This window comes from Schistocerca nitens, chromosome 2 (assembly GCF_023898315.1).
Source record: "Schistocerca nitens isolate TAMUIC-IGC-003100 chromosome 2, iqSchNite1.1, whole genome shotgun sequence".
NCBI lineage: Eukaryota > Metazoa > Arthropoda > Insecta > Orthoptera > Acrididae > Schistocerca > Schistocerca nitens.
The window spans coordinates 542,793,733-542,806,583 of record NC_064615.1 but is presented as its reverse complement, the minus strand read 5'-3'; the positions used below and the strand labels follow the sequence as shown (position 1 = coordinate 542,806,583).

General features: G+C 41.7%; 1 protein-coding gene across 1 annotated transcript; it reads right to left on the bottom strand.

Annotated features, from left to right (window-relative positions):
* Positions 1-3,078: 3,078 nt before the first annotated feature.
* LOC126236529 (uncharacterized) lies at positions 3,079-11,914 on the bottom strand. The gene is made up of 3 exons (XM_049945896.1): positions 11,838-11,914; positions 4,147-4,371; positions 3,079-3,484 (listed from the first exon to the last, which is right to left on the bottom strand). Exons 1-3 carry the CDS (start codon positions 11,863-11,865, stop codon positions 3,423-3,425), a joined length of 315 nt encoding a protein of 104 aa, XP_049801853.1. The 5' UTR covers positions 11,866-11,914; the 3' UTR covers positions 3,079-3,422.
* Positions 11,915-12,851: the final 937 nt, after the last annotated feature.

The following is a 12,851-nucleotide window of genomic DNA, read 5'->3' as shown; positions in this document are numbered from 1 at the left end:
TGATGCAAAAGCTCTTTTTACGATTAACCATTGGTCGCTTATGTTTTCAGCACGTTATGTAAATAACTGGGAAAGATCCAGCCACTGTTTAAGCCTTATTCATATAATCAGTTATGGAGACTGAGCCCCATCATAAAAAGTAAACAAGAAAAAATGCTATTTGTTATTGAATCTTTCACCCAGGAAACTGTTATGGAATGGATTAAAAAAGCTTTCGATGATCGTGCACTAACCACAGATATTTGAAACGCAGTTACAACCTACTAGGGCCTTCGTCATGGACATACAAGGAAGAAACGTCACATCAATCGTTTGCTGATCAAAAACCGAGCATCACTTCAGCCTATGGTATAAAGTAATGGAACTGAACGCAGCGTAGTCAAAATAGCCACTGCAAAGAAACTATGAAAAACGTGAATTCGCGTGGCTGGACGAGCATTTCAACATCGTCCCTGCATTAGTTACTGAACCAGTTTGCATGTCTTCCACTGGCTGTCAAATGCAAAAATTGTAATGCGGATTGTTCTTCATTCTGTATCGTATTAATGAGTTTGATCATTAACTACTTGCTCTTTTCCTGCTAGACAGACATACCGATAGTTCCACTTATCTGTAGTTAAATCCTCTACAATATAGACATTTTCGATGAAGAGAGTTCGTTTGAATAAATTCTTCGCATTTAAAATAACTTATTAAAGAGCTTTGCCTTTCAGGTTCATTAAACCAGTTTCCACAGCTCGTCGACTCTATTGGCCACTGTAGTTTACGTTCAGTTGTTGTTGCTTCTGACGAACCTGAATGACGAAGAGAAATAAGCACGAACACCGTCATCCTTGTGAATTCTTTGTGTCTGAGGATCCTTTCTGACACAGTATGTGATCATCTAAACCCTGCCTTCACTATAGTTAAATACCCAGCAGGAGTAATAGTAGCGATATGGAAGTTGTTTTTCTTGTTCCATAAAATGACATTATTGTCAGTTCGAACACAAAAAGTTGATGAATATCGTTAGTTAGGTAGAAAGACATGGCTACAGCTCAATAATTCTTCTTACATGTCTTTTCATTATAGTATATCAACACGAGTTTTAGTATGAGGGCTTGTTGAAAAATAATGGCTCCGAATTTTTCATGTGAAAACTCTTAAGCTTTCTAATGAAAACAGACTTTATTAACATTCTACATCTTTATTCTTCATATATACACGTTTACTCCTCAACATAGTCGCCCTAAAGACGAACACAGTTCTCGCAACGAGAAACCAGAATGCATTTAAGTGTAGTACTTAAACATACGTGAAATGTAAAGAGAGAAATGCAATATTCTGAAATTGTCGACGTTACTAAAACCTTGCCTGCACCACTTCATTGCTATCAAAGTGATGTCCTCAAAGGTGTTCCTTTGGCTCTGGAAGCAGATGATGACAGACTGGGACAAAGTCGGAACTGAATGTACGATGATGGATGTCGATGAACCCGACGCGTCGGCTTGTTGCAGACGTCGCTACGACGTGTCTGCTCTAGTACTGTCATGGTCAAGGAGAGGGTGCTCTGCGTGTGGACGAACTCTTCGAATTCGTGATTTCAGTTTTCTGAGTTTTTTCTCAGGCACCGACGAGGTTACGTCAGACAACGCCCTGTTACACATCACAAGTCGATGTTCTCTACGGGCAGAAGTAAGCAATTTGAGTCAGCGAAAGGGAAAAATCGACTAAATAATATCCGTGATATGTATTTCTTCAGCCGATGTAGACAATAGAATAAAGAATTCTGAAGAATTACTCTTCAGCAAGCCCTCGTAGCTGAAATTTATTCTCCATCTAAGGATCGGTTACATTCTGAAATGTTTCGCACTAGTCGGGATGAATTTCGTAAATTCATTTTTTTTTATTTATATCGTCACATTCAATACAGTCTTAGCATTCTGTCTACTTTGCATGGGTTTCTTGTCTACTTGATATACCGGCTACATCAAAACCGCCAGTAATCTGTGTTATATTTTTTTCAGTTTTTGTCTCCAATAACATTACTGCCGAAGGGGTTCATAACTACCTGAGCATGTGTTTAACTAGTCAGTATCTCCTTATATTCATGGATTTTTAGATGTGTATTTCTATATTCTAAGCCTGTAATTAAGGTCTACTTAATATTTGTCAGCTTTCAGTTATGTGTCACTGAAAGTACTTACAATTTCTTCATATACAGTTACAGTTTTCATAAAATGCCTTGTATCAGACAGCCAACTGAAGACTGTGATTGCTGCCGTATATGTCCAATGGCATTTAATTATATAACAGCTGAAGAGTTCACAGAGATCCGTTATAAATACAACTGCATTTAAGTTTTCGTTAATTTCATAAACTGTCATTTAAGTGTAGTACTTTAACATATGTGAAATGTAAATATAGAAATGCAAACTGGACCGCGTTCCCTGCCAAGGAACATGCAACGACTCTCTTAGATTTTTACTAATTCATAGAGCGCTGACATTCTTCTGTATACGCTCCATTTTCTGGCACGGTGTGGCGTCCCTAGAAATATTGCGGCATCGCAACTGAAGGTGTATACGTGTGGCAGGTGGCATGCACGCGCTGCTCGGGTCATTGAGCACTACGCTGAGGTCTGCGGTTTGGGAGGCGAGCTCAGGTGGTAGGATGTGGCCGCGCTGCTATCACGGGTGGCAACCAGGGGTTCTGTAACGCTGGAGATGGCGTCGTTCCAGTGGCACGGCGATGGCGTTGCCCAGAGTGCAGGTCTGGCCATCGGTGAGGAGCAGCAGCAGTCGGATGACCGGCCAGAGAAGACACCATTTATTCTTGCTTTCAACTATTTCATGTGTTATCCAGGAAAGGCAAGGACAAGCCACTGTGGCAGTCATAAGTCTCTGCAGTGTCCATCGGTGTCACCGTTCCACTCAAGGTGTGAAGGCAGGAACAGGGTATTTGGATGGTCCATGGTTAGCATGAATGGATGTAATGTATTGTGTATAATTAATACGCAGTTATACTTTGCCACTATTTATGTAAAGCTACAGATTAGGAAATGTATTCTACAATTGAAATATAACAGTTGACGACATGAAGAACAGTTTTATTGAGTCAGAATAAAACTATTACAAGGCCAACAGAAAGATAAAAGACAGACAAAACCACGTTTTAAACAATAATCTTCCAACTCAGTTTCTAGCCTGATTGTAAAGCTGATTTATTGCATATTGTGAAGCAATCAGATACTATCATAAAAGAAGATAAGTTGATACCACCGGTTTTTGTTGCTAGTGAAAGAGGTAAGTTCTACACTCTTGGAATTTACTGCGTTCCGTAAAAATTGTTGATGTCTTGAGTGAACAGCACAGCCATCTCGTCTTCACTCAATCCCACAAGAGTCAGCTCCTCCAGGATGAGCCGACACACTTGCAATACTCCTAGTTCTTGGGACAGTCTGACAGGACTGGTTTACACAGACTCTTTGGTTTCACCACGTAAACTACAATAAATAGAAGGAATATATTTTAACAGAGTTAGAAACTATGAATAGAAATATATACTATTTTACATTTACTACTGATAACACAATGATAAGTCATCAACTATTTACATGGCATGAATTACATTTTTCGCTCTCTTATGGTGCCGTAACATTGAGATTGTGGAAAACCTCTAGGTACCAAAAAGGCAACACAGTTACTGTCAAAATAAACCCCACAGCACGAATATCTGTTGCCTATTAAAATATCTCTTCGCTAAGAACCAAAGGCCATGGAGAGCTTCATGTCGCTTTATACAATATATTTCAGATAACAGAACTCAGATTCTTCATCGTTGAAAGATAAAAAATGCATCACATTTAAGAGTCTAACAAATATCTGAAAAAAAAGGATTAAATATATGTTGGAAATTGCTCTGAATAGTTTTGGTGAAGAATCTCAATGAGTTGTAATTTCGTAAAGTGCCGTATCTTGCATTGTTCACGGAGAGGTAACATTTTGCCGTTAAAGTGTAACGAAAGGATAAACACTTTCCCTTGATGATTTGATTTAACTCATACCCTCACATTCACTTTGGAACACTTCAAAAAATTTTTAGTCAACAGTTTGTGGTTATCTTGTCAACAATGGACACAAAATCGTGCTATTGAAAGTAACTTACCCTTCGGTAGTAGGTGGTAGCAAGAATACAGCTTCAGTGAATTGGCATACAAGTAGAACTTGTTGTCTGCCTGGACACAAATGGTATCCTCGTCTTCTTCCGTGTACGACGTCGCCACCAATTTTCTCACAGCCGGGATGGTGGCGGACGGCTGTTCCTCACTCTGGCTGGTGGCAGTGGTCGACTCTTCTGGTTGTCCTTGGACCACCGCAACTGCGACCAGTGCTGTAGAAAACAATGAACATTATTAAAGATTGCAACATTGTCTACTGGCTGTTGGTGCAACTTTACCATCTAGCACTCTGCTACTATTGTCTGGTAATGTGACTCCCATGTGCTATATTGACAATACGGAGATAAGGTGCAATTCATATGACTAGTGCCACAACTCTGCCACTTGCTAATGTGTCTCCTCTGGATGGTAATGGTACTCTGTTGTCTGGTAGACTCTAAGTTGTACATGAAATCCAATGTAACTGTTTCCAGAATGAGATTTTCACTCTGTAGCAGAGTGTGCGCTGATATGAAACTTCCTGCCAGATTAAAATTGTGTGCTGGACCGAGACTCGAACTCGGCTCCCTTTGCCTTTCGCGGGCAAGTGCTCTGCCAACTGAGCTACCCAAGCACGACTCACGCCCCGTCCTCATAGCTTTACTTCTACGTCTACATGACTACTCTGCAATTCACATTTAAGTGCTTGGCAGAGGGTTCATCGAACCACAATCATACTATCTCTCTACCATTTCACTCCCGAACAGCGCACGGGAAAAACGAACATCTAAACCTTTCTGTTTGAGCTCTGATTTCTCTTATTTTATTTTGATGATCATTCCTACCTATGTAGGTTGGGCTCAACAAAATATTTTCGCATTCGGAAGAGAAAGTTAGAGACTGAAATTTCGTAAATAGATCTCGCCGCGACGAAAAACGTCTTTGCTTTAATGACTTCCATCCCAACTCGCGTATCATATCTGCCACACTCTCTCCCCTATTACGTGATACTACAAAACGAGCTGCCCTTTTTTGCACCCTTTCGATGTCCTCCGTCAATCCCACCTGGTAAGGATCCCACACTGCGCAGCAATATTCTAACAGAGGACGAACAAGAGTAGTGTAAGCTGTCTCTTTAGTGGACTTGTTGCATCTTCTAAGTGTCCTGCCAATGAAACGCAACCTTTGGCTCGCCTTCCCCACAATATTATCTATATGGTCTTTCCAACTGAATTTGTTCGTAATTTTAACACCCAGGTATTTAGTTGAATTGACAGCCTTGAGAATTGTACTATTTATCAAGTAATCGAATTCCAACGGATTTCTTTTGGAACTCATGTGGATCACCTCACACTTTTCGTTATTTAGCGTCAACTGCCACCTGCCACACCATACAGCAATCTTTTCTAAATCGCTTTGCAACTGATACTGGTCTTCGGTTGACCTTACTAGACGGTAAATTACAGCATCATCTGCGAACAACCTAAGAGAACTGCTCAGATTGTCACCCAGTTCATTTATATAGATCAGGAACAGCAGAGGTCCCAGGACGCTTCCCTGGGGAACACCTGATATCACTTCAGTTTTACTCGATGATTTGCCGTCTATTACTACGAACTGCGACCTTCCTGACAGGAAATCACGAATCCAGTCGCACAACTGAAACGATACCCCATAGGCCCGCAGCTTGATTAGAAGTCGCTTGTGAGGAACGGTGTCAAAAGCTTTCCGGAAATCCAGAAATACGGTATCAACCTGAGATCCCCTGTCGATAGCGGCCATTACTTCGTGCGAATAAAGAGCTAGCTGCGTTGCACAAGATCGATGTTTTCTAAAACCATGCTGATTACGTATCAATAGATCGTTCCCTTCGAGGTGATTCATAAAGTTTGAATACAGTATATGCTCCAAAACCCTACTGCAAACCGACGTCAATGATATAGGTCTGTAGTTCGATGGATTACTCCTACTACCCTTCTTAAACACTGGTGCGACCTGCGCTATTTTCCAATCTGTAGGTATAGATCTGTCGGTGAGCGAGCGGTTGTATATACAGGGTGTTTCAAAAATGACCGGTATATTTGAAACGGCAATAAAAACTAAACGAGCAGCGATAGAAATACACCGTTTGTTGCAATATGCTTGGGACAACAGTACATTTTCAGGCAGACAAACTTTCGAAATTACAGTAGTTACAATTTTCAACAACAGATGGCGCTGCGGTCTGGGAAACTCTATAGTACGATATTTTCCACATATCCACCATGCGTAGCAATAATATGGCGTAGTCTCTGAATGAAATTACCCGAAACCTTTGACAACGTGTCTGGCGGAATGGCTTCACATGCAGATGAGATGTACTGCTTCAGCTGTTCAGTTGTTTCTGGATTCTGGCGGTACACCTGGTCTTTCAGGTGTCCCCACAGAAAGAAGTCACAGGGGTTCATGTCTGGCGAATAGGGAGGCCAATCCACGCCGCCTCCTGTATGTTTCGGATAGCCCAAAGCAATCACACGATCATCGAAATATTCATTCAGGAAATTAAAGACGTCGGCCGTGCGATGTGGCCGGGCACCATCTTGCATAAACCACGAGGTGTTCGCAGTGTCGTCTAAGGCAGTTTGTACCGCCACAAATTCACGAAGAATGTCCAGATAGCGTGATGCAGTAATCGTTTCGGATCTGAAAAATGGGCCAATGATTCCTTTGGAAGAAATGGCGGCCCAGACCAGTACTTTTTGAGGATGCAGGGACGATGGGACTGCAACATGGGGCTTTTCGGTTCCCCATATGCGCCAGTTCTGTTTATTGACGAAGCCGTCCAGGTAAAAATAAGCTTCGTCAGTAAACCAAATGCTGCCCACGTGCATATCGTCGTCATCAATCCTGTGCACTATATCGTTAGCGAATGTCTCTCGTGCAGCAATGGTAGCGGCGCTGAGGGGTTGCCGCGTTTGAATTTTGTATGGATAGAGGTGTAAACTCTGGCGCATGAGACGATACGTGGACGTTGGCGTCATTTGGACCGCAGCTGCAACACGGCGAACGGAAACCCGAGGCCGCTGTTGGATCACCTGCTGCACTAGCTGCGCGTTGCCCTCTGTGGTTGCCGTACGCGGTCGCCCTACCTTTCCAGCACGTTCATCCGTCACGTTCCCAGTCCGTTGAAATTTTTCAAACAGATCCTTTATTGTATCGCTTTTCGGTCCTTTGGTTACATTAAACCTCCGTTGAAAACTTCGTCTTGTTGCAACAACACTGTGTTCTAGGCAGTGGAATTCCAACACCAGAAAAATCCTCTGTTCTAAGGAATAAACCATGTTGTCTACAGCACACTTGCACGTTGTGAACAGCACACGCTTACAGAAGAAAGACGACGTACAGAATGGCGCACCCACAGACTGCGTTGTCTTCTATATCTTTCACATCACTTGCAGCGCCATCTGTTGTTGAAAATTGTAACTACTGTAATTTCGAAAGTTTGTCCGCCTAAAAATGTACTGTTGTCCCAAGCATATTGCAACAAACGGTGTATTTCTATCGCTGCTCGTTTAGTTTTTATTGCCGTTTCAAATATACCGGTCATTTTTGAAACACCCTGTAATTGCTAAGTAGGGAGCTATTGTATCAGCGTAATCTGGACCTGAAGACTTGCCCCTATCAAGCGATTTGAGTTGCTTCGCAACCCCTAAGATATCTACTTCTAAGTAACTCATGCTAGCAGCTGTTCGTGTTTCAAAGTCTGGAATATTCCATTCGTCTTCCCTGGTGAAGGAATTGCGGAAAACTGCGCTCAATAACTCCGCTTTAGCGGCACAGTCGTCGGTATCAGTACCATCGGCACTGCGCAGCGAAGGTATTGACTGCGTCTTGCCGCTTGTGTGCTTTACAAACGACCAGAATTTCTTCGGATTTTCTACAACATTTCGAGACAATGTTTCGTTGTGGAACCTATTAAAGGCATCTCGCATTGAAGTCCGTGCCAAATTTCGCGCGTCTGTAAATTTTACCCAATCTTCGGGATTTCGCGTTCTTCTGAACTCGCATGCTTTTTCCGTTGCCTCTGCAACAGCGTTCGGACCTGATTTGTGTACCATGGAGGATCAGTTCTATCTCTTAACAATTTATGAGGTATGAATCTCTCAATTGCTAGTGCTACTATATCTTTGAATTTGAGCCACATCTCGTCTACATTTGCATACTCAGTTCGGAAGGAATGGGGATTGTCTCTTAGGAAGGCTTCTAGTGACACTTTATCCGCTTTTTTAAATAAAATTATATTGCGTTTGTTTTTGGTGGATTTGGAAGAAACGGTATTGAGCCTAGCTACAACGCCCCTGTGATCACTAATCCCTGTATCAGTCATGATGCTCTCTATTAGCTCTGGATTGTTTGTGGCTAAGAGGTCAAGTGTGTTTTCGCAACCATTTATAATTCGCGTGGGTTCGTGGACTAACTGCTCGAAATAATTTTCGGAGAAAGCATTTAGGACAATCTCGGAAGATGTTTTCTGCCTACCACCGGTTTTGAACAAGTATTTTTGCCGACATATCGAGGGAAGGTTGAAGTCCCCACCAACTATAACCGTATGAGTGGGGTATTTATTTGTTACGAGACTCAGATTTTCTCTGAACTGTTCAGCAACTATATCATCGGAGTCTGGGGGTCGGTAGAAGGAGCCAATTATTAACTTAGTTCGGCTGTTAAGTATAACCTCCACCCATACCAATTCGCACGGAGTATCTACTTCGACTTCACTACGAGATAACCCTACTGACAGACACGAACACTCCACCACCAATTCTGCCTAATCTATCTTTCCTGAACACCGTCTGAGACTTCGTAAAAATTTCTGCAGAACTTATTTCAGGCTTTAGCCAGCTTTCTGTACATATAACGATTTCAGCTTCTGTGCTTTCTATTAGCGCTTGTAGCTCAGGGGCTTTCCCAGCACAACTACAACAATTTACAACTACAATTCCGACTGTTCCTTGATCCAAGCGCGTCCTGTATTTGCCATGCACCCCTTAAGATTGCAGCCCACCCCGTACATTCCCGAGGCCTTCTAACCTAAAAAACCGCCCAGTCCACGCCACACAGCCTCCGCTACCCGTGTAGCCGCCAGTACCTCGTCTCCTACCTTCCAGACTTTACAGAAGCTCTCCTGCGAACCCTGCAGAACTAGCACTCCTGAAAGAAAGGATATTGCGGAGACATGGCTTAGCCACAGCCTGGGGGATGTTTCCAGAATGAGACTTTGCAGCGGAGTGTGCGCTGATATGAAACTTCCTGGCAGATTAAAACTGTGTGTCGGACCGCGACTCGAACTCGGGACCTTTGCCTTTCGCGGGCAAGTGCTCTACCCATTATTAGGAAAGCTGTAGCAGGAGATTACTGCATATTTGTGACATTTGTGTAGAATGTTAAAAGATGTTTTTGTACCACAACACGAGACTGTTTTCGCTACCTAATTGCTGATATAACTCAACATGTTGCTCTTAACGGAACAAAATGGATACTGGGAAAGATAATGTCAAGGGTACGACGAGGAAGTGTCACATGCCCACTACTGATCACAATATATCGGATAAAAGAATAAGTACTGCATACTTTGAGAGGTAGTTTAGATCAAACCACTAGAAATGTCCAGTACAAATGGGCTCAAAACGCTTTCCGTAAGAGCTATGAGCAGTTTGGGAAACTGTAAACCGTATTCATAGTTCTGGGTAAGTGCAACACATTCTAACTGAACCAGTATGTATTGTGAACAGCTTGTGAAAACCATTTACATTGTAGTTTTTTCTCTGCATTTGCCAGAATAATGGGAGCCTCTTATTACAAAGACCAATAGCAAACACCATATTGAGCATGACCTTTAGCGACGACACACAAATGCACGTCACATGTAACACCCGATGTCTCATGTATTTTTCAGCTACTTCCTTCCATGAGTTTATATCCATTTCTCGTGACTACATCTACTTATGAATTTTGTCATTAATTAAATTTCATCGAAATATAATGTATGCTGGATGAATAAATAAGAAATAATTACACAGATCGTTGCAGTAAATAAGCTGCCAGAGTCAAAGAAATTATGTTGAACTAACACGAAGAATATATTTCACGGAAAAATAACATCGTTGTCGTGAACGCACGCAGTCCTAGAACAGAGGGCAGAGATGAGTTGCGAAGCGTCTGTAGTGTAGTAAATACATGTGTGTCGGCCGGCAAATGCAAAATGGAGATAGTTATCGAAATGGTGTTATAATATGTATGTGGGAAGGCAAAATATAATTAAGTCAGGACGTGTATGGAAACAGAACATGATCGCAAGAAGATGTTGGAATTAATGAAGACTGCTCTGCGCATAAATTTTATTCAAGCTGCTGACTAATCAAGAGGAGCCTACCGCCAATAATGAATTTCGTAATAAGCATTACATCGTAGCAGAAGCAACACATCGCAAAGTAAGATATAGCCAGTATTTTTATACCTCTGTTACAGGCAAGCCAGCGTAATAGTAACTTTTTGGAAAATTCTTCAAAGCTAACTTTACAGACACAGGTCGATCAAACTATCTGACCATCAGATCAAACTGGAAATGATTCAAATTCAATTCATATTTTATTGACAAAAGTATGCTGGCTAACTGACAGTCAAAGAAAGTTTACGATTTTGTGTTGTGTTCTGTAAATGACTTTATTGCTTATGTGTACGTAGCATTAGTATTTGCAATTAACAGTTGCCATAAATGACGGTTTCTATGACGTCATTTGCGAAGTATAGAATTGTACCCTGTTATGGTCACAATTTAACATATTTTCAAACATACAGCAATATCATGAATTACGTAATACAACATAGCTTCTATGGAGCGTTGCTAGTCCTTGCAGAATTATAATTAGCATTACCGCAGGCTAGATAACGTCTTCATTGTTGATGTTACACGTGTTTTCGTATCTAAGCTCGTGCGAATGCATTTCATTTATTTGCCCATTACTTTTCTTGCCCAGTACTTGCGTGATTAGCTATTTACCAAATTTAACTTTAGCCCCTTTTTGGAGCTGACGACTTTTCTACTCTGCAATCAAAATTCGTGCAGGCGACATTGGCATACCCAGTTACGGCTAACTACAGCAAAACTTCATTTTTCCCATTCTTTTACATTTATATCGTTGTTGCACACAGTCAACACTCGTGTGTTAACGATCAGGTCGTAACTCACTACGCTCTATCAGTAAACATTGATATTTGGATTAGATTCCTTGTCTCCATTAAACGATAGGTACACGTGTCACAAAAAGCATTTTTCTAATCCAGTGACAATATGAGGAGTATATGCTGCTACACAACAACAAAATAACGTGATCTCATTTGATTACTCGTTGTTTTACTGCATTCTGTGAATGATTCGAGATAGTAAACAGCTTACGCAGACTTGATGTGTTTCAAAGTAGTCAAGATGAAAAAGTGCTCATGCCCATTAAGGTGCGCATTTCACAGTCCATGTGCAAAGGAATTTTTTTCTTGTTTCCTTCCATACAACCATCCTTCATAATTGTGGCAGTGACCAATTCTTCGCCGACTGTAGAAACAGATTTTCACGCGAATTGCTATCTCAGAAATCATGTAAAATGAAGGTAACAAAAAAGATGTGTATCGTGAAAGAAAATTTATATATTCTGCCAATACTTACCAGCAACAAAGAATAGAGGAGCCTTCATTGTACTCGATAAGAAATACTACAGCTTTCGGTCATACATTTTCATTTATATATGTTCAAACACCCAATGGCATCATCGAATGTTATCGTACCGTTCCTTTCTGATTTTCCGTTCCGGGAACGGTGGTTGCATCAAGAAGCAGCAGATTGACTTTCCTTGTTTTTGGCAAGCTGCATTACCGTTCGCTCTGTTTCATTTATTACCAACGCTGTTTCAACAACCGGGATCAAAAAGACGGGTTATCATACAGCACCGTTCACTTCCTTCTCATTCGATGTAGCTCGCGGGGTAGCTGCGCGGTCTGAGTCTCCTTGTCGCAGCCCCTGCGGCTCCCCCCGTCGGTGGTTCGAGTCCTCCCTCGGGCATGAGTGTATGTGTTGTCCATAGCGTAAGTTAGTTAAGTACCGTGTAGGCTTAGGGACCGATGACCTCAGTAGTTTGGTCCCATAAGACGTTACCACAAATTTCCTAATTTCATTCGATGTCATTGGAAGAAGACGGGTATCAGGCACTTCTTTCTCATTCGGTAACACTGTAGTAAAACCGAGAAAACAGGACGACGTGTTTCCACGTAAGTTAACTGCCACAGACCATCAACACAACTGAGTTGATATGTCACACACGTCTTGTGGTCAGTCCCTGGTAAATGTGGATTGAGAAGAGAAAGCTCTAGTAAAAAAGTGAATTCCTAAAAACAGCTCATAACGCTTTATTTAAAATTAATACAACACAGTTTACGCACAGGCTCGAAATGAAGATTGTTTTTCTATCAACGAAGCCTCTGATAATGCACTAACACTCAAAACCCGAAGAAATGAAATGTATAGATGCCACCGATCGTTCATGCTATGCACTTTGCGATCTAAACAGCTTTCCATTTTGAAGGTGAGACCCTTGTACCTAGAGAATAGTACACCTACACCTAAGTGCGGTGCGATTAAAAATGTATGCACTTAAGCGCCAAAGAAACTGACATAGGCAAGCGT

Excerpts from the sequence above, each read along its gene's own strand:
- LOC126236529 (XM_049945896.1), bottom strand. The coding sequence starts at position 11,865 with ATGAAGGCTCCTCTATTCTTTGTTGCTG. Across the intron at positions 4,372-11,837 it reads TCCTCTATTCTTTGTTGCTG|CACTGGTCGCAGTTGCGGTG; the intron begins GTAAGTATTGGC and ends TGTTTTCTACAG. Across the intron at positions 3,485-4,146 it reads CTACCACCTACTACCGAAGG|TTTACGTGGTGAAACCAAAG; the intron begins GTAAGTTACTTT and ends TATTTATTGTAG.